The 20,316-nt window shown below is 44.7% G+C and overlaps 1 protein-coding gene across 1 annotated transcript in view; it reads left to right on the plus strand.

The window, feature by feature from the left end:
- The window catches only part of EEF1AKMT4 (EEF1A lysine methyltransferase 4), a 40,375-nt gene extending 24,885 nt beyond the window's left edge, over positions 1-15,490 (plus strand). The window contains exon 3 of the mRNA XM_083363242.1: positions 14,561-15,490. Within this exon, the coding sequence (XP_083219368.1) occupies positions 14,561-14,848 (288 nt within the window). The 3' untranslated portion in view covers positions 14,849-15,490. The remainder of the gene's footprint in view (positions 1-14,560) is intronic.
- Positions 15,491-20,316: the final 4,826 nt, after the last annotated feature.

Here is a 20,316-nt window from a genome sequence, read left to right on the forward strand (position 1 = left end):
CCTGTTCTCCAAAGTACCTGAGGGCAGAAGGAACAATGGATGGAAACTCATGAAGGATAGAAGCAACCTAGAACAGAGATTTCCTGACAGTGAGAATAATTAATCAGTGGAACAGCTTGCCTCCAGATGTTGTGGGTGTTCCAACATTGTGTCAACTATACAACAAACCTGGCTGCAGCCATCTTGCTTGTTCTAGGTTGCCACAACGATCATCGGAGGGGGTGCGGAGGAATTCTGCCTGTCTAAACAATTCAATGTCCCGTGGGAACCAAGGTCATTTCTGCCAGTTAAGATTGGGAGGGGGAGCAGTTGGGTAGAAAGCCCACCAAACTATTCTATTGGAGAATCTACCTATTTGCATAGCACAGGGGTGGGAAGTTTAATTTTGTAATTGTGTAACTCTTTGGAGGGAATTTCAGACTTAGTTTCACTTTTGACCGTGCTGATACTGTCTAACCAATAAACATGATCTTTGAGGAAATCTCTAGCCTCATCTGATTTGTTTGGTCTCGCCATATTGGAACCTTGACAAGTTGGAGGTTTTAAGAACAGATTGGACAACTATTTGTTTGAAATGGTGTAGGGCAGGGGTAGGCAACCTCGGCTCTTTTATGACTCATGGACTCCAACTCCCAGAATTCCTAAGCCAGCCATGCTGAGGGGAAGGGAGAGGTTTCTAAGCTGAGCCATTCAGGCTCAGGAATTCTGGGAGTTGAAGTTCACACACATTTTCAAGGGACCACATTTGAGAAACATGGCCTAATGCAGGGGTAGGCAACCTTGGCCCCTTCATGACTCGCGGACTTCAACTCCCAGAATTTCTGAGCCAGCCATGCTGAGGCGAAGGGAGAGGTTTTCAAGCTGAGCCATGCTGGCTCAGGAATTCTGGGAGTTGAAGTCCACGAGTCATAAAAGAGCTGAGGTTGCCTACCCCTGGTTTAGGGTTTCCTGCTTGAGAAAAGGGTTGGATTAGAAGACTTCCAAAGTCCCTTCCTGAGCTTAAATGGACTCCAGAAGATGGTAGAGGACAGGAAGGCCTGGAGGAATGTTGTCCATAGGGTCGCGATGGGTCGGACACGACTTCGCAGCTAACAACAACAAAAAAGTCCCTTCCATCTCTTGTTGTTCTGTTCTGATATTCTATTATTCTTTGTATGATCCTGTCTATCATCCCGTCACGCCCAAAGGAAGTTTGGAATCCTATAGGGTAGCAACAGCACTCAGGCATATACTGCTTCACAGTGCTTTACAGCCCTCTCAGTTTACAGCCAACAATCTGGATTCTCATTTTACTGACCTTAAAAGGATGGAAGGCTGAGTCAACCCTGAGCCGGTGAGGATCGACCTGCCAAACTGCAGGTAGCCGGCAATCAGCAGAAATAGCCTGCAGTAACTGCATTCTAACCCCTGCGCCATCATGGATCTCCTCCCATGGTCCTGGGGTTGGTCTAGAAGACCTCCAAGGTCTCTTCCCAGCCTGTTATTCTACGTTCACCCTTAGCAGTTTCTTTCTTCTTTTTCCCCATTAATGGGGCTGTTCACACTTTTCCCCAGAGCCGGCTAGCCGTGGCTTCCCTCTTGGTTTCTACAAAGGTCATTAAAATCTGGTAATTCCATCAAGCCCTCCAGGCTGGAATGTGGTGATCTTGATTTGGGTTTATATTATTGTAATGATTGTTCCCAGCCCTCTGCGTTGCTTGGGTAATAACATTGATTTGTTTTGTTTTCGCTGGATCGTTTTTTTCTTAACCCAGTTCATCACAAAGTTGGAATGGATGTTGCTTAGCGTCCATAAGCGAAGCAGCCTATAAGCTCAGTCGAATCCAGTAGATAACATTAAAAATGGGGAGATTTCCTAGGTAAGGCTTAGCCTCTCTGCTCTGCCATGTTTGCTTCCCCCTCCCCCCGTTTTCAGGAAGTCTTTGACCATGCTGGCTAAGATGCACGCTCAACTTGCAGGTAGTCCTTGCTTTACGACTGTAGTTGGTACTGGAAATCCGGTCGTAAGTCGTTGCAGCGGTAAGTCGAGGTACCTGTACAACTGGCTGTAATTTTCCAGCCTTTTTTTCACAGTGCACTAAGCAAATCCATTTGTTTGAATGGGTGGAGGGGGCTTTTTTGGGGGGCTGGAAATCAATAATAATAATTAAAAAAACTCACAAATTTTGGTCACATGGCCATGGAAATGCCTTAAAGCTGATCCGCCTGACATGACCGCGTGCGGGTTGTGCCACCTTTTATGAGAAGCAGCTTTAAAGGGCGTAGAGCAGGGGTCCTCAACTGTGGCAACTTTAAGATTTGTGGACTTCAATGCTGAGAATTCCTCAGCCAGCTTTGCTGGCTGAGGAATTCTAGGAGTTGAAGTCCACAAATCCACGGTTGAGGACCCCTGCCACAGAGCTTTCGTTCTCTGTGGCCATCATAACTTTGAATTGTTGTAAGGTAATTGGTGAGATCCTGAGGACTTCCTATATTCACTGGGTATGAGACTGGGTGAGACCATATTACCTTTAATCTTATGCAAATCACTGTATCCTCCCAGAACGATTTTCAAGTCTCTCCAGGAACGTGCAGAAACCCACTGGCTAGGACTGTGCATTCATTCCCTCTGAGACAAGTAGCCCTTGAGTTAACCACCATTCACTGGGTGATCATTCCTATTTACAACGGCACTGAAAAAAGTGACTCGCGGCCATTTTTCACACTTACGACTCTTGCAGCATCCTCGTGGTCCCGTGATCAAAAGTTGAATGCTAGGCCACTGATGTGTTTAGGATGTTTGCGGCGTCCCGGGAACATATGATTCCCCTTTTGCGACCTTCTGACAAGCAAAGTCAATGGAGGAGACAGGTTCACTTAGCAACCGTGTTACTGAATTAACCGCTGCAGTGATTCGCTTAACCACGGTGGCAAGAAAGGTCATAAAACGGGGCAAATTTTACTCAGCAACTGTCTTAGCAGGTCAATCAATGTAGGTGAAGCGACTACCTCCTGTTCTGTCATGGTAGATTTTAATAATTTGTCGAAAGGACTAAAATAGCCCAGTTTTACCATTTTTAAGTGCTTGCCTATGTTATTTTCACACCCACATCAAGGAACCCCCCCAAAAATGTGTGCTGCTGAACAAGAACCCAGCCTTTCATACCTAAACTGGGACTCGAACTCCCAAACTCCTGGTGATTGGCCCAAAGTCACCCAACCGGCTTTTATTTATTTATTTTATTTTATTTTAATCCCATTTATATCCCGCCCTTCTCCGAAGACTCAGGGCGGCTTACAATCTAAGAAGCACAAATCAATGTGCTTAGCCTAAAGCAGGATTAAAATTCACAGTTTCCTGGTTTCTAGCTCAGCACCTTAATCCCTACACCAAACTGACTCTCAAATATTGATTATCATATAATTAAAAATGAAATAAAAGATATCGTATTGCTTAGTTAGGAGTCCAGTTTGGGTCTGCTGCCACTGAGACGCTTGTGTGTAAAACCACACAGCCTGGTGTTTTTTTAAGGGGGGGGTGGAGTGATGATGACATTTAGACTAGAAAAAGGGGTAACTGGGTCAAACAGTTAAAAGAACTGTGCTAATCCACCATGTTAAATGTGGGACAAAATGTATTTTTCACACCGAATGCTACAGAACTCCAGGAAGATAGCCCTCAAGTACATCTATTGTTTATTAACACTTACCTGATTGAAAACTCCTTTTTTTTCTTCAAAATATACTACTTGCATTTTGCTGTGTGGATCCTTTAGAGGTGTCTTCCCCCTTGTAGCTCTATACAACAGCATGAAACACAGATAAGCACTGAACATTTATCACCAGGTCTGTATCCTGAACTGGACACCTGAAGCGATGGGTTGACTGTTTTCATCTTTCGATGGCTCTTTTCAACCAGGGTTATAAAAACAAACACGAAAGAAGGGAAACAATTTACTGTTTCCTGCTAATGGAGCAATAGAAGGCAGCGTTAAGCCCAGGATCTCTGCAGCAACCTAAATAAAACCTTGCACTGCGTATTATCGGAGGATAAGCTCCGAGTCGCAAATTGCCATCAAAATATCTCGAACATATGGGAGCAAAGAAGAAAAATGTAGGTGGGTGTTAACAAAGTGTCAGAAAAGAAGAGGAAAACAAGAGTGAAGTAAAGGACAAGGATTTGGGCATTCTAAGCAGGAGATACGTTCTCGGAGAAAAACTACCAAGTAGTTTTTCGACTTAACAGCCATTCGTTTAGTGACTATTTGGAGTTACAAAAGTTCTTCATGCAAACTATTGCAGCCTCCTCCACGGCTACGTGGTCAAAATTCGGATGCTGGGCAATCGGTTCTTACCTATGACGTGTGCAGTGTGTACCAGAGTCACGTGTGATTCCCATTTTGCGACCTTCTGACAAGCAAAGTTAAGGGGGAAGCCAGATTCATGGAACAGCCGTGTGACTAACTTAACAATTGCAGTTTAGGTTGATCTGTTTCCATCCCCACAGCACTGATCCCAAGGAATGCAAAAGAACAAAAATTTCCAGCAAACTCTTCCTTTGGAATTTAAACTCAAGAATGCCTGCCTGCTCCTGGATTTGACCAGGTGCTCTTCACAGGCTTACTTTGTTTCAGGCAGAAGAGATTCATTTGTAGATGGAGCTGTAGGTGCTCTCTGACCAAAGGGAAACTCTGCATTGGGTCTGAAGCTCTTAGAAAATGTTGTTTCTTTTCCCCCCCCCGCCTTTGATGCCTATTAGGAATGCCCATGCTAAAGAGTCATTTGTCTGAAATGGTGTAGGGTTTCCTGCATGAGCAGGGGGTTGGACTAGAAGACCTCCAAGGTCCCTTCCAACTCTGTTATTCTGTTAATCTGAGTCTTGATCTTCTCCAGATGTTTTTTGGACTTTAGCTTCTACCACCAGGAGTGATTGTGGCAATGGGCAAAGCTTTCACCCAATCACCGGTCCGTGGACTGGTACCGGTCCGCAACATGCCAGCAACCAGTCTGCACAAATAAGCAAAGCCCCAGCACACAAAACCACGTACCCTCCCATCCACGAAAAAACCTCTCTCTGTGGAACTGGTCCCTGGTGCCCAAAAGGTACAGGGTAGTCCTTCGACTTATGACCTTAATGAAGTCTGTCCATTACGGTCACAAGTCATGATGGTCACAAAAATGGATCACCTGCATGACCGGCCTGACTAAACAGCCTTTTATGCAGCAGTTGTTAAGCAAACCCATTGTTTACTACCGGCTGGTTTTGCTGAAAACCAGAAGTAAAACGCCGGGTTTTGGGCAAAACTGTCATAAAAGGAGGCCACGTTATTATGCGGTGCTGCAAACGGCCATAAATGCAGGTTGCTGACCACCTGGCATGCAGGCACATGACCACAGTGGGGTGCCCAGCAATTGGAACTTCAGAACTGGATCATAAGTAGCTTTGGACAGCCACCAAGTCGTAAGTCGAGGACTACCTGGATGTGGTACAGAAACTGATGTGGGCCTTCTGGCTTACTGGCACGTTTTACACCCACAGCCCCATTTTTAATCCTTCAGTGGGCGTATCCAAACAGTAGGCTTGTGGGTTAGATTCAAGTAGGTCCCCTCAATTTAATGCAACAGATGGTGTTCTGCACGGAAAACAAGCTCTTCGGCTGGTTTTGAGATATGTTGCTATTCTCATGCAGAGAGCAAATAACTCAGAAATCTGTTTTTGCTTCCACTTTACAGTGAATAGTTTATTAGAGTGAATGCATGAAGGAAAAGAGGGCCCTTTTCTCTCAGCCTTTTCACATTTCCCTTCGTCAACTTCCCTTCGTCCAGTGCGCTCCCACAGAGAGGGCCTCCTTAGGGTGCCGTCGGTCAAAGAGTGTCGACTGGCGGCCCCCAGGGGGAGGGCGTTCTCTGTGGGCGCACCAGACCTTTGGAACCGTTTACCGGTGGAGCTCCGGATGGCTCCCGACCTTCGCTCCTTCCGACGTGACCTAAAAACATATCTATTTGAACAAGCCGGCCTGGTCTGATGGGTTTGGGGTATTTTAATATTATTGTATTAACTTATTGAATTGGGCTGTAGTATTTAATATTTTTTAACTTTTGTATATTGTATTTTTATTGTATTGCCCTGTACACCGCCCTGAGTCCTTCGGGAGAAGGGCGGTATAGAAATTAAATAAAATTAATAATAATAAATAATAAATAATAATAATAATAATTATTATTATTATTATTATTATTATTAATAATAATAATAATAATAATAATAAAGAGAGAAAGACTTAACCACTTGGTTAAGTCACCTCTGACCGTTTTTCACACTTACGACTGTTGCAGCATCCCCGTGGTCAAGTGATCAAAATTTAGAGGCTGGGCACCTGGCATGCCTTTATCAAACTAACATATTTTGGACACGTTCCATCAGGGGTCCTCAACCTGTGGGCCGTGGCCTATTTGCAACCAGGCGGCCTGAGTGGTTGGCTGGTACTCACGCACACACATCTATCCCTCCCACAAAACCATCCCCTCTTTCTCCCCCTCCCCCCCTCTGGACCACCAACCAGAAAAGGTTGTGGAACTTTGTGTTACATGTAGACCAGGGGTAGGCAACCTTGGCTCTTTTATGACTCGTGGACTTCAACTCCCAGAATTCCTGAGCCAGCCATGCTGAGGGGAATAGGAGAGGTTTCCAAGCTGAGCCAGGCTGGCTCAGGAATTCTGGGAGTTGAAGTCCACCAGTCATAAAAGAGCCAAGCTTGCCTACCCCTGATGTAGACCCAGCTCCTCCTGGGAAGCCTATAATGTTGCATAAATTTCAAGGAAAGAGCAGAAGAGGACAACCAGCAACCAAGCCGATGGACGTGGTTAGAGCCTGGTCATTCCCATCTCAGGTGAAAATTCTGTATTAATTTGTTCTGTGGTCCGTGTCCAGGTGATCTTTGACTCCAGACCACAACGGAGCCCAACGTTTCCATTGCTAAGCAAGACAGATGTTAAGAGGGTTTGGTCCCATTTTATGACCTTTCTTTCCACGGTGGTAAAGTGAATCACTGTAGTTCTTAAGTTAGTAACTCGGCTGTTAAGGGAACCTGGCTTCCCCATTGACTTTGCTTGTCAGGAGGTCGCAAAAGAGGGTCACATGACCCCGAGACACTGCAGCCGTCATACATATGAACCAGTGGGCAAGCATCTGATTGTAAATCACGTGGCCATGAGGATGCGGCAACAGTCGTAAGTGTGAAAAAGGGCCGTACGTCCCACTGTGAGCAGTCACTAAACTACTTGTGCTGTTTTTCCATGATATGCTATTGCAAGGGTCTTCAAACGTGGTGACTTTAAGACTTGTGGACTTCAACTCCCAGAATTCTGGGAGTTGAAGTCCACAAGTCTTAAAAGCCGTCAAGTTTGAAGACCCCTGTTTTATTGTATAACACCAAGGTTCAAAGGCCTCAGTACTCTTTTATCCCATCTCTTCAATGACCAACACACACAAATCCATGTCCTGAACTCCCTTTAAACACCAGGTGGATCTATTGCTCATGTAGGCAAGGAGACATCATCGAACCACTGTCCACTGTCCCAGATAAAAAAAAATCGCCCCAAGCTAAAAAGGGCTGCCCATCCCTGATCTGGGGAGAGACCACAGTTTAATGGTATATATCCAATTAAAGAGAGGGAGAGAGAGGGAGAGGGAGAGAGAGAGAGAGAGAGAGAGAGAGATCAAAACACCTGTTTTTAAAATGGTGTTTACAGTTTATTAAGAACTCGCCAGAGCAAAGCTGTTGTGATTCAGGGTCAGTCTGTGGGTTCGGCAGTTGGGTCGGACAACTCAGAGGAGGAGGGGGGTGTTGAAGACCTTGCTGAGGGGGTTGAAGATCTTGCTGATGATAGCCCTCAGCCAGGCCCCTCCCATTTGGTCACCACGGAGACCCAGCTGTGTGAGCCTGACAGTGTGGATGAAGATGACCCACAGCTGGCCATGTTCAAGGACGCCCGACGCAGGAGGCAGTCAATAAGGAGTAAACAGAGGAAGGCAATGGGGCTTCTCGGAAGGAGGCAGAGAGAAGCCACGCCCTGAACTCTATATAAGGGGAATGTCTGGGAGGGCTGGTTTGCTGAAGGCAACCGCTCGGGTGGTTCATGTTTCTTAAAGCTCCTGTTTCTTGGTTGGTGTCTTGTTTGTTTTTGTAGCTATAAATTTGGCAGGCGTAATTCCAGCCTCTTGCCGGTTGTAAAGGGGTTGTCCCTGCCTTTTCTGCAGGGCCGGTAGCAGGCTGGTACAGAACAGTAGCAAAGGCCGGCATGACAATTAGTCTTGCAGAAAAGTATTAGGATTCAAAGAGTCAGGGTGAGCCGAGGAAGCAGTAGTTAGGCCTGAGTAAGATGAGATCTAAGAGGGAAACTAATACTGTAAGAGATCTAGCAAGGCTTGTCTGGAGCACGTGCAAGATCAGATCAAACTCCAATGCAGTTTTCTTCTACCAACTCTTCTCTCCTTCAAGCCTGCGCTTCAGTTCCTTTTGGAGCTTCTCTCTTAACGATCTTTTTAGCCACCGTTGTTAAAGTCAGTCCACTGCAGTTGGTAAGTCAGCCATCTGGTCATTAAGCAAATTTGGCTTTCCCCCATTGGCTCTTGCTTGTCAGTAGCTAGGTGGGAAGGTTGCAAAGGGTGACCACATGACCAACCGTCATCAATGCGAGTCAGTTTGCCAAGCGCCTGAATTTTGATCGCATGACTAAAGGGAGGCTGCAGTGGTCTTAAGTGTGAGAATCGGTCGCAAGTCACTCGTTTCAGTGCCTTTGTGACTTTGAACGGTCGCTAAACGAATGCTGTAAATCGAGGACTACCTATATCAAGGAAGAAAACCTCCAGCAATCTTCATCCTTGCTATTTAGCTGCAAGAGGATAGGATAGGATAGGATAGGATAGGATAGGATAGGATAGGATAGGATAGGATAGGATAGGATAGGATAGGATAGGACAGGGTAGGGTAAGGGAAGGCAAGGCAAGACAAGACAAGATAAGATAAGATAAGATAAGATAAGATAAGATAAGATAAGATAAGATGAACTTTATTGTCGTTTTTACTATGAGCACTGGCCCACATTAAAAATGAAATTCTGTTTATACACATATATAACACACATATATTCATGCTATATACATATATGTATACATATGTACATAAAAAGGTAAAGGTAAAGGTTCCCCCACACATGCGTGCTAGTCGTTTCCGACTCTAGGGGCCGGTGCTCATCTCCGTTTCAAAGCCAAAGAGCCAGCGCTTGTCCGAGGACATCTCCGTGGTCATGTGGCCGGCATGACTAGACGCCAAAGGCGCACGGAACGCTGTTACCTTCCCACTGTAGTGGTCCCTATTTTTCTACTTGCATTTTTACGTGCTTTCAAACTGCTAGGTTGGCAGAAGCTGGGATGAGTAACAGGCGCTCACTCTGTTACGCGGCGCTCGGGATTCGACCCGCCAAACTGCCGACCTTCTGATCGACAAGCTCAGCGTCCTAACCAACTGAGCCACCACGTCCCTATTACATATTTGTTGTTGTTGTTGTTAGTTGCGAAGTCGTGTCCGACCCATCGCGACCCTATGGACAATGTTCCTCCAGGCTTTCCTGTCCTCTGCCAACTTCTGGAGTCCATTTAAGCTCACGCCTACTGCTTCAGTGACTCCATCCAGCCACCTCATTCTCTGTCGTCCCCTTCTTCTATTGCCCTCAATCTTTCCCAGCATTAGGCTCTTCTCCAGTGAGTCCTTCCTCCTCATTAGGTGGCCAAAGTATTTGAGTTTTAGCTTCAGGATCTGGCCTTCTAAAGAGCAGTCAGGGTTGATCTCCTCTAGGACTGACCGGTTTGATCGCCTTGCAGTCCAAGGGACTCGCAGGAGTCTTCTCCAGCACCAGAGTTCAAAGGCCTCAATTCTTTTGCGCTCAGCCTTTCTTATGGTCCAACTTTCACTGCCATACATTGCAACTGGGAAGACCATAGCCTTGACTATACGCACTTTTGTTGACAGGGTGATGTCTCTGCTTTTTAGTGTGCTGTCTAGATTTGCCATGGCTTTCCTCCCGAGGAGCAAGCGTCTTTTAATTTCTTGACTACAGTCCCCATCTGCAGTGATCTTGGAGCCCAGGAAAATAAAATCTGTCACTACTTCCATTTCTTCCCCATCTATTTGCCAGGAATTGAGAGGGCCGGATGCCATGATCTTGGTTTTCTTAATGTTTAGTTTCAACCCAACTTTTGCACTCTCCTTCTTCACTCGCAACAAGAGACTCTTCAGTTCCTCTTCACTTTCTGCCATTAGAGTGGTATCATCTGCATATCTTAGGTTGTTGATATTTCTTCCAGCAATCTTAATTCCAACTTTTGATTCATCTAGCCCTGCCTTTCTCATGATGTGCTCTGCATATAAGTTAAATAGGCAAGGCGACAGTATACAGCCTTGCCGGACTCCTTTCCCAATTTGGAACCAATCAGTGGTTCCGTGTCCAGTTCTCACTGTTGCTTCTTGGCCCGCATATAGGTTTCTCAAGAGACAAATAAGATGTTCTGGTACTCCCATCTCTTTAAGAACTTGCCACAGTTTGTTATGATCCACACAATCAAAGGCTTTAGCATAGTCAATGAAGCAGAAGTAGATGTTTTTCTGGAACTCTCTAGCTTTCTCCATGATCCAGCGTATGTTGGCTATTTGATCTCTAGTTCCTCTGCCTCTTCGAAATCCTGCCTGTACTTCTGGTAGTTCTCGATCCACATACTGCTTACCTTACATATATACATAGGTAAAGGTAAAGGTTCCCCTGCACATGCGTGCTAGTCATTTCCGACTCTAGGGGCCGGTGCTCATCTCCGTTTCAAAGCCGAAGAGCCAGCGCTGTCCGAGGACATCTCCGTGGTCATGTGTCCGGCATGACTAGACGCCAAAGGCGCACGGAATGCTGTTACCTTCCCACCGTAGTGGTCCCTATTTTTCTACTTGCATTTTTACGTGCTTTCGAACTGCTAGGCTGGCAGAAGCTGGGACAAGTAACAGGCGCTCACACTGTTATGCGGCACTCGGGATTCGACCCACCAAACTGCCAACCTTCTGATCGACAAGCTCAGCGTCCTAACCCACTGAGCCACCGCATCTCTATTACATATATACATATATACATGTAAATATTAATCACGAATACGTAATGGAAAGAGGAAGCTTGAGAGTTCATAAGGCTGATGCTGTATGGAACAAAGCTGTGACTGAATCTGGATGTTCTGCTTCGGATACCACGGAGCCCCCTCCTCCCAGAAGGGAACAAGGGAAACAGGTCATGAAAAGGATGTGTAGCATCCCAGACAATCTTGCGGACCCCGCTTCTGTGCCACGTCCTGGATGGAAGGGAGGGAACTGCCAATGATCTTTTCAGCTGTCCTCAGCACTCTGCCCCGCCTTCCGGTCTGAAGCAGTGACACTTCCAAACCAGACAATAGTGCAATATGAATGGATACTCTCGATCATCCCTCTGTTGTAAGTGGTCAGGAGAGGGGAAAGAAGATGTGCTTTTCTCATGCGACGCAGAAAATACAGGCGCTGCTGTGCCCGTTTCACCAGCGTCTCGCTGTTGAGCGACGAAGCCAGCCTACTCCTTAGCTGCACACCTTGAAACTTGACGCTGCTAACCACCTCCACAGGAGGATCATTAGTACACAGAGTTGTGCGGATTATGCCTGCCTTTACCGAGCGAGGCAGAGAAAGGAGAAAGAGGTAGTCTCCAGACTTGCCTTATTAGAGTGCAGTTGTGGGGTGAACTTGTCAGGAGTTCTAAAGTCTTTCTTAGAAGCACCCACAACTCTTAACTGTTCCTGGTCTGACACCTTCCAAATATGTTCAGATTGCAGTGTGGGGGTGGGAAGGTGGGAGGGGTTGGAGAAGCCTCTCTCTCCCCCCCCCCCCCCGATTTTCCAGTCCTGGATTAAGCATCACCCCAGGGTGCTCCGGGACCAACAAGGTTGACGCCAGACATTTTAATCAAATCGGGTAAGGATTTAGCAGCTGGCCTAGTCCTACGTCCCCAGTTTGCTTAGTTCTAGCCATGCTAGCATGCTGGGTGAAGCCAGCCGAGTGGAAGCATTGATAATTCAATGACATTAAGTTGAAGTTAACCCAGAAAGCAGCAGAAGGGTGTGGTGTGTGAAGCAGTCATTTTTTAAAAATCTCCATCCAAGACAAGCTGTCTCCGTTACCGATAGCCCTTGTAGCATTTCTGCCATAGAAAAAGCTTGCCTCTGTTGCTTTGACTGAATGTTAAGAGCTAAACATCCCTTTGGCCTCTGTCATAGACTAGAACAGAGAAATAGGAATAGAATAGAATAGAATAGAATAGAATAGAATAGAATAGAATAGAATAGAATAGAATAGAATAGAATAGAATAGAATAGAATAGAATTAAGAACAGAACAGAGAAATAATAGGATAGGACAGAACAGAATATAGAAATAAGGTTAGGATAGGACAGAACAGAACAGAATATAGAAATAAGAACAGAATGGAAGAGAATAGAACAGAACAGAATAGAACAGAAAAGAATGTAGAAATAAGAATAGAACAGAACAGAACAGAAAAAAATGTAGAAATTAGAACAGAACAGAGTAGAATAGAACAGAAAAATAATAGGATAGGATAGGATAGGATAGGATAGGATAGGATAGGACAGAACAGAATATAGAAATAAGAACGGGATAGGATAGGACAGGACAGAACAGAATATAGAAATAAGAACAGAATAGAACAGAACAGGATAGAATAGAATAGAATAAAAAAAATGTAGAAATTAGAACAGAACAGGATAGGATAGAATAGAATAGAATAGAATAGAATAGAATAGAATAGAATAGAATAGAATAGAATAGAATAGAATAGAATAGAATAGAATAGAATAGAATAGAATAGAATAGAATAGAACAGAGAAATAATAGGATAGGATAGGATAGGATAGGATAGGATAGGATAGGATAGGATAGGATAGGATAGGATAGAACAGAATATAGAAATAAGAACAGGATAGGACAGAACTGAACAGAATATAGAAATAAGAACAGAATAGAACAGAACAGGATAGGATAGAATAGAATAGAAAAGAAAAGAATGTAGAAATAAGAATAGAATAGAACAGAATAGAATAGAACAGAACAGAAAAAAATGTAGAAATTAGAACAGAACAGAGTAGCATAGCATAGCATAGCATAGAATAGAACAGAATAGAATAGAATAGAATAGAATCTTTATTGTCACTTTAAATCTGGGGATGATTGTGAAGGTTTATTTTTGTGTCGTAATGAGCAAAGTTCTCTGTCAAGATGATAGTGCTCTTTAAACCTTCCAAGCCCTGTGAACATTTTTCAAAAGCAATAAAATACAAGGAGTCCTCAATTTATGACCACAATAACCACCAAGGTGAATTGCTTCCAATTTTACAGGTAGTTCTCGACCTACAACCATTTCTTTAATGACCGTACGAAGATAGAGCAGCCCTGAAAATAGTGACTTACGACCATTTTTCAGACTTACGACTGTTCCAGCATCTCTGTAGTCAGCCAATGTACCAAACTGGGGCCTTGAGAGAGAGGACACAAACTGAGGACACAGAGAGAGAAATTGCAGAACAGCCCAAGTGGGAAATTTCAAATGACAGCACAGGGAGCAGCTGAGGTGTGTGGGAAGGAAACAACAGAGATGTTACTCAGGTGGCCCTTGACTTGCAACCATTCATTTAGTGACCGAAGCTACAACGGCACTGAAAGAAGTAACTTATGACTGCTTTTCACACTTATCACCCATCGCAACCTCTCCAGGGTCACATGATCAAAATTTGGATGCTTGGCAACTAACTCGTGACAATTGCAGTGTCCCAGGTTCATGTGATTTCCCTTTGCGACCTTCAAACAAGCGAGGTCAATGGGGAAGCCAGATTCATTTCATAACACTGTTACTAACTTAACAACTGCCTTGATTCACTTAACAACCATGTCAAGAAAGTTCGTAAAATGGGGCAAAACTCACTTAACGTGCTCAACAACAGAAATTTGGGGCTCAGTTGCGTCAAGGTTCTGACTGACGCACCCAAGCAAGGAAACACCTTTGAGATATTCTGATCTCTTAATGTAGAACTTTACTGAGTACATCATTTCAGCATGTATGAAAGCAAAAGCCGCTCTGGCAAACCCCAAGCCAAACCCCTATAGTAAATGTATAGAATTCCCCTTCCCATCCTTGAACAGGTCACATTGCCCAATTAGGTGGAAATATATTGCTTTGAGAAAATGTCTCTGAGTCTGGTCCGACATCTGGCGAATCATCCTTGATTCTCATGGTCTGCCTTCCTTATCTCTGTAGCCTGCGTTCCATTTCTCCATCCTCCCCCCCCCCAAGTTCATTGACAAGCTAAGAAGCAATAATTGTTGCACCAACAAAGCTTAACAGGTTGTAGACCAAGGATTACCTGCATGCCAAACCCAGTTAACTTCAGAGTAGTTAATTCTAGCCTGGGCCGGACTTCTCTGTAACTTTTTCCTATTTTCTCCCAGGTCTCCCGAGTCTTGCAACCCCAAGGAAAGTTCATCTCCATCACTTTCGCCCAGCCACATTTCCGCAAGCGCCACTACGCCCAGCGTGCCTACAACTGGTCCATCCAACATGTCAGTTACGGAAAGGACTTTCACTATTTCCTCTACGTCATGAAGAAAGGTGGGGAGATGACCCCCTCTGACATAGCCCTGGGGCAGACCCTCCATCGGCATCCCTCGCCTCCCAGCCCTGTGTGCCTCCTTCAGGAGCCAGATTGCGAGAATTACCTCTTCAACATTCAGCTCTGATGTCTAGGGAAGGAATACCTCGAGGAAAGGATCTGCTTCTGGGGCAAAAGTCTCAAAGGGCCGCACCAAGATACCTCCTCTAGGGCAGAGGTCTCCAACCTCGGCAATTTTTACAACTGGTGGACTTCATCTCCCAGAATTCCTCAGCCAGCCATGTTGCCAAGGTTGGTGACCCCTGCTCAAAGCCTTTTACATCCTGGGTGAACCTAACCAGGTACGGTTGCAATACAGCAAACTCAGTTCGCACAGGATGTAAAGGAAAGTGGGAGTGGCTTTGAGCAGGGGTCTCCAACCTCGGCAACTTTCACACTCGTGGACTTCAACTCCCAGAATTCCTCAGCCAGCCATGTTGCCAAGGTTGGTGACCCCTGCTCAAAGCCTTTTACATCCTGGGTGAACCTAACCAGGTACGGTTGCAATACAGCAAACTCAGTTCGCACAGGATGTAAAGGAAAGTGGGAGTGGCTTTGAGCAGGGGTCTCCAACCTCGGCAACTTTCACACTCGTGGACTTCAACTCCCAGAATTCCTCAGCCAGCCATGTTGCCAAGGTTGGTGACCCCTGCTCAAAGCCTTTTACATCCTGGGTGAACTTAACCAGGTACGGTTGCAATACAGCAAACTCAGTTCGCACAGGATGTAAAGGAAAGTGGGAGTGGCTTTGAGCAGGGGTCTCCAACCTCGGTAACTTTCAGACTCGTGGACTTCAACTCCCAGAATTCTGGGAGTTGAAGTCCACAAGTCTTAAAGCTGCCGAGGCTGGAGACCCCTGCTCTAGGTCACCTGGGGTAATTCCCTGCATTTTAAATACTCTTTTTTTAAATAATAATAATAATCAAGCCTCCTCTTCAATTGGCAAGGGAGTGGCCTGTTCTCAGGGGAATTGGATTGGAACGCTTTCTGCTGCCAACTTGGTTGCAGAAAGTCATTTTTCTTCCCTTCCACCCCACCAAGCTCATATTTTAAGAGTTGTGAACCGATTTGGTAAAAGCAGGGAAGGAAGGAATTAGAAACGGAAGAGTTTGGGCTTTTTTTTAAAAAAAAAAAATCTTGCCGCTGTGCTTTGAATCATTAAGTGTCTTCAAGGCTCTTCTCGGCCACCTCTGTTTTCACAGACCTTTTGGAAAAAATCATGAACGAGGAGACCATCCAGATCTCCAATGAGAGATCATTTTAGAGGGTCATCACTGTTCTGGTTCTTCTGGGGAGGAACCCTCAACCTGTCTATCAAGGGCAGGGGTCTTCAAACGTGGCCCTTTTATGACTTGTGGACTTCAACTCCCAGAATTCCTCAGCCAGGCATGCTGGGAGTTGAAGTCCACAAGTCAGAAAAGGGCCACGTTTGAAGACCCCTGATCAAGGGTGTGTGAGGCCTGTACAACCTCTGTGAGTGAGGTGCTTGGGTTTTGTTTTGTTATTTTTTTAAAAAAAATATTTTCTACAAAGAGTAAACAAAAATCTAGTTGCCATCTTACTGTACAACTCTTGAACTGCTGAACCCCATTTTAACACGGACGTCACCTATTGTGAGAATCCGGCCACTGAAGTCCTCTCTGCCGGCCTCTTTAAGCAATTTTCTCCAACTCAGTGCCTTTCAAATGGCTGGGAGTGATGGGGATTGTAGTCCTAATGCCTCTGGGAGGCAGTGGCCTTTCCACCCACCGTTGAAGTATCTCAGATTAATTCTGCAACCTGAAACTGGAACTCCGCCATTGATTTTCTACTATGCATATTTGGTATACCTGAATGGTTGAAGTTGTTAATGTGCCGTGAGTTGTTTTTTTCCCAATGAAATATAGAGTTGCTAAAATATAGAGTGATGCTCAGGTTGCATCCTGAGGAAGGAGAACCTGAGACGAAAGGAGAAAGGTTTCCTGTTTCCAAACAAGCAGTCCTCGACTTACGGCCACAATTGATGCCAACATTTCTGTTTGTAAGCGAGACAGTTGTTAAGTGAGTTTTGCCCCATTATACGACCCCTCTTGCTACCACTTTTCTGCAGTTGTTAAGTTAGTAACACGGTGCTTAAGTCAATCAGAAGGTCGCAAAATGATCTGTTCCAGCCTACGGCCCTGTTTGTGTCAGGGACAACCCCTTTTTCCTTTTTACAGTCAATAGGCTGGAAAAACCCAACCCAAATTTATTTACAGTTCAAACAAAAAAGCAACAGACTATTTCCTTCAATAAATGATTCAAAATATCAAACAAGAGTCAACAAATGAGTTAAACAGAAGTAGCAAGAACATGTTGACCAGGATTCTCTTAGAATGTCTCCAAACGGTTGCCTTCGGCAACCAGCCCCGCCCACACCTTCCCCTTTTATTATCAGTCCCAAGGCGTGGCTTCTCACTGCCTTCTCCTCCTCTCACTGAGTTGCCTCATTGATTTGCTCTGCTCTGCTCTGCTCTGCTGGATTGCCTTCTGCTTCTAGCGTCTCTGAACAGATTCAACTGTGACTCTTCTGAGTCGACACCTTGTACTCACACAGCTGAGCCTCATGAGGAACATGACTGGAGGGGCCAGTCTGAGAGTCCTGCAGTGCATCAGAGCCTCCCTCTGACACCAAAGGCTCTCCAAACCCCTCCTCCTCCTCCTCCTCCTTAGATTCATCGGACTCAGCTGCTGGGAGCACAGACTGACACTGAATCACAACACAAAAGGGGACCACATGGCCCTGGGATGCTGCAACTGTCATAAATACATTCCAGTTGCCAAGCATCTGGATTTTGTTCACCTGGGGATGCTGCAGCGGTCGTTAAGTGTGAAAAATGGTCATCAGTCACTTCCAATGTCGTTTTCGAACAGCCACTAAACGGATGTTGTAAGTTGAAGACTAGCTGTAAATGATTTTTAAATAATTTTTAAAAAGTAGGGATTAGGGACCCGACCACGGCCAGGGCGATCTGAAGTACGGTCCCAGCTGTGGGATCTCCCTCACATGAACCTACTTCAAGGGGGTGTCTTTGTGAGGGAAAAAAAAGGAAATAGGGCTACCATATGACTGCCGTCTTATCTCTTGTCCTTCCCCAACCCATCTTCATGCATAAAGGAGAACAGGAGAAGCATCCAAGTGTTATGCATGAGAAGATATCCTAGAAATAGCATTTTTTCCCCCTCACGCTTTAGAGTGCTAACAGCTGCTTGAAGATGTTTCCCCTCATATTCAGCCGCTGAAGAGGAGGCAACAGAAGAAGATTTTTGAGGGCTCCAGCACTCAATGTAAGCCACTTGTGATCAGTGACAAGTGAAACTCACTGTCTCCCGGTGATTGGCTCAAAATCAGCCAGCTGGTTTTCGTGCCTGAAGCAGACTAGACCTCACCGTCTCCTGGTTTCTAAGCCGGCACCTTAACCAGGGGTAGGCAACCTCGGCTCTTTTATGACTCGTGGACTTCAACGCCCAGAATTCCTGAGCCAGCCAATTCTGGGAGTTGCCATTGGATCATTTTAAGGATTCCAGGTTGATCCCATCAAATCTGCATCATCACATCCGTTCATTGTATTTTTATCCTGCCATTTCTCTGATCTTTTTTGGAATCACTCCAGGCGGCTGGATGCTGTTTATATTGCTCTTGACAGAAAATCAAAGCTAATGGACAGTGACTGGACAAAGCCCACAAAATTTTAATCCCATTTATATCCCATTTATATCCCGCCCTTCTCCGAAGACTCAGGGCGGCTTACAATCTAAAGCACAAATCAATGTGCTTAGCAATAGCTTTCATTCTATGTATATGCCTGCTTATTAGGGCTTTCCCCCCCAAAAGCGGCATTATTACAAAGTCAGGTTATTGCCCCCAACAATCGGTCCTCATTTTACCTACCTGGGAAGGATGGAAGGCTGAGTCAACCTTGAGCCTGGTGGGATGCAAACCTGCACTAATTGCAGGCAGCTGGTGTTACTTAAGGAGGCATCAGCCCACTGCTCCACCAAGGCTCTTATTAAATTAAAATTAATCTATAGGAAGGCTAATCTTATCCCAAATCCAAGTTTCCTCCCCTTCCTCCATTAAACCACCAGGAACGGATTTCGTCCTATGCAAACATGAATATGAAAATAGTTCCATGCTGGCTCAGGAATTCTGGGAGTTGAAGTCCACGAGTCATAAAAGAGCCAAGGTTGCCTACCCTTGCACTAGACGTATTAATGGAGGGTTTTGAGTAAGATCTGACCTTTGGTCTTTCTTCCTCGATAGATCCTGTTTTTGCTTCTGCTGCTCGTTCTCAGAATGGACACATTGCAAGTTGCAGTGAGGAAAAAAAATATATGACACTGCCCCAAAACTTTAACTGCTTCCGCCAAATGGGCCATCTTGGATCATGGTGCTTTTCCAAGGAATGTGTTTTGAAGTCTTCGGTTGATGTCACAGCACATTTTACATGCTTCTATTTTTTTTTTAATCCAGTGGAACTATTTTCATATTCACGTTTGCATAGGACGAAATCCATTCCTGGTGGTTTAATGGCTTAAGAGGTCCTGGCCAGCTAGAATGGGGAGGAAACTTGGATTTGGGATTAGCCTTCAAGATTAGCCTTCTTGTAGATTAATTTTGTGGGCTTTGTCCAGTCACTGTCCATTAGCTTTGATTTTCTGTCAAGAGCAATATAAACAGCATCCAGCCGCCTGGAGTGAATCCAAAAAGATCAGAGAAATGGCAGGATAAAAATACAATGAACAGATGTGATGATGCAGATTTGATGGGATCAACCTGGAATCCTTCAAATGTTCTAATGGCAACTCTCAGAATTGCCCAGTTGTGTTGAATTCTGGGAACTGTAGTCCAAAAATGCCTGGATGGTGCTAAATCAAAGGAAAACAACATATACATTACGAAAACTGCATCAAGACTAAGGTTGCTACATTTTAAAAAAAAGACTACAGGTTTCTACTTCCTAAAAGAGAAACTGGGTACAAAGTGAGCCCACCTCTCAATAAAACTTTCCTCTGGAGGCTAAAAAAAGTGTTGCATAAGAAGAAAATATGTTTGAAGGAAATCTAAAACCTCTTCAGTTGTATTCCTCCACATTTTTGTGCAAAATAGTTTCCAGAAAAAATGCAGTTGCGTGTGAAATTATTTTCCTCTCTGCTTTTGGAAGACAAAGAAAAGCATAAACACCAAACTGAGAAAGTGAAGGAAAAAAAATATATGCCGCCCTTATATAGTTTATTCTGGAATCTTAGTTTGCAATGTTTTTCATACAAAGTTATTTGGGGGTGGGGGTGGGCTGACTGTGAATAATAAAAAGAGTTGTTTTGGAATTGGATGGTGCTGAAATTGAATCAAATATTTTTAAAACTGTGCTCAATAAAACAAAACACTTCTAACCAGTACAAAATAGTGTGGGTTATGCATGAATAACAGAATACCCCAGAAATAAAAAAAGGAATGTATGGGAGAACTTTGGAATTGAATAAGAAATATAAAAAGAAAGGTGGGACAATTAAATTAAAACACCAAAATTCTACAAA

Source organism: Vipera ursinii (genome assembly GCF_947247035.1).
Source record: "Vipera ursinii genome assembly, chromosome: 5".
NCBI classification, from domain to species: Eukaryota; Metazoa; Chordata; class Lepidosauria; order Squamata; family Viperidae; genus Vipera; species Vipera ursinii.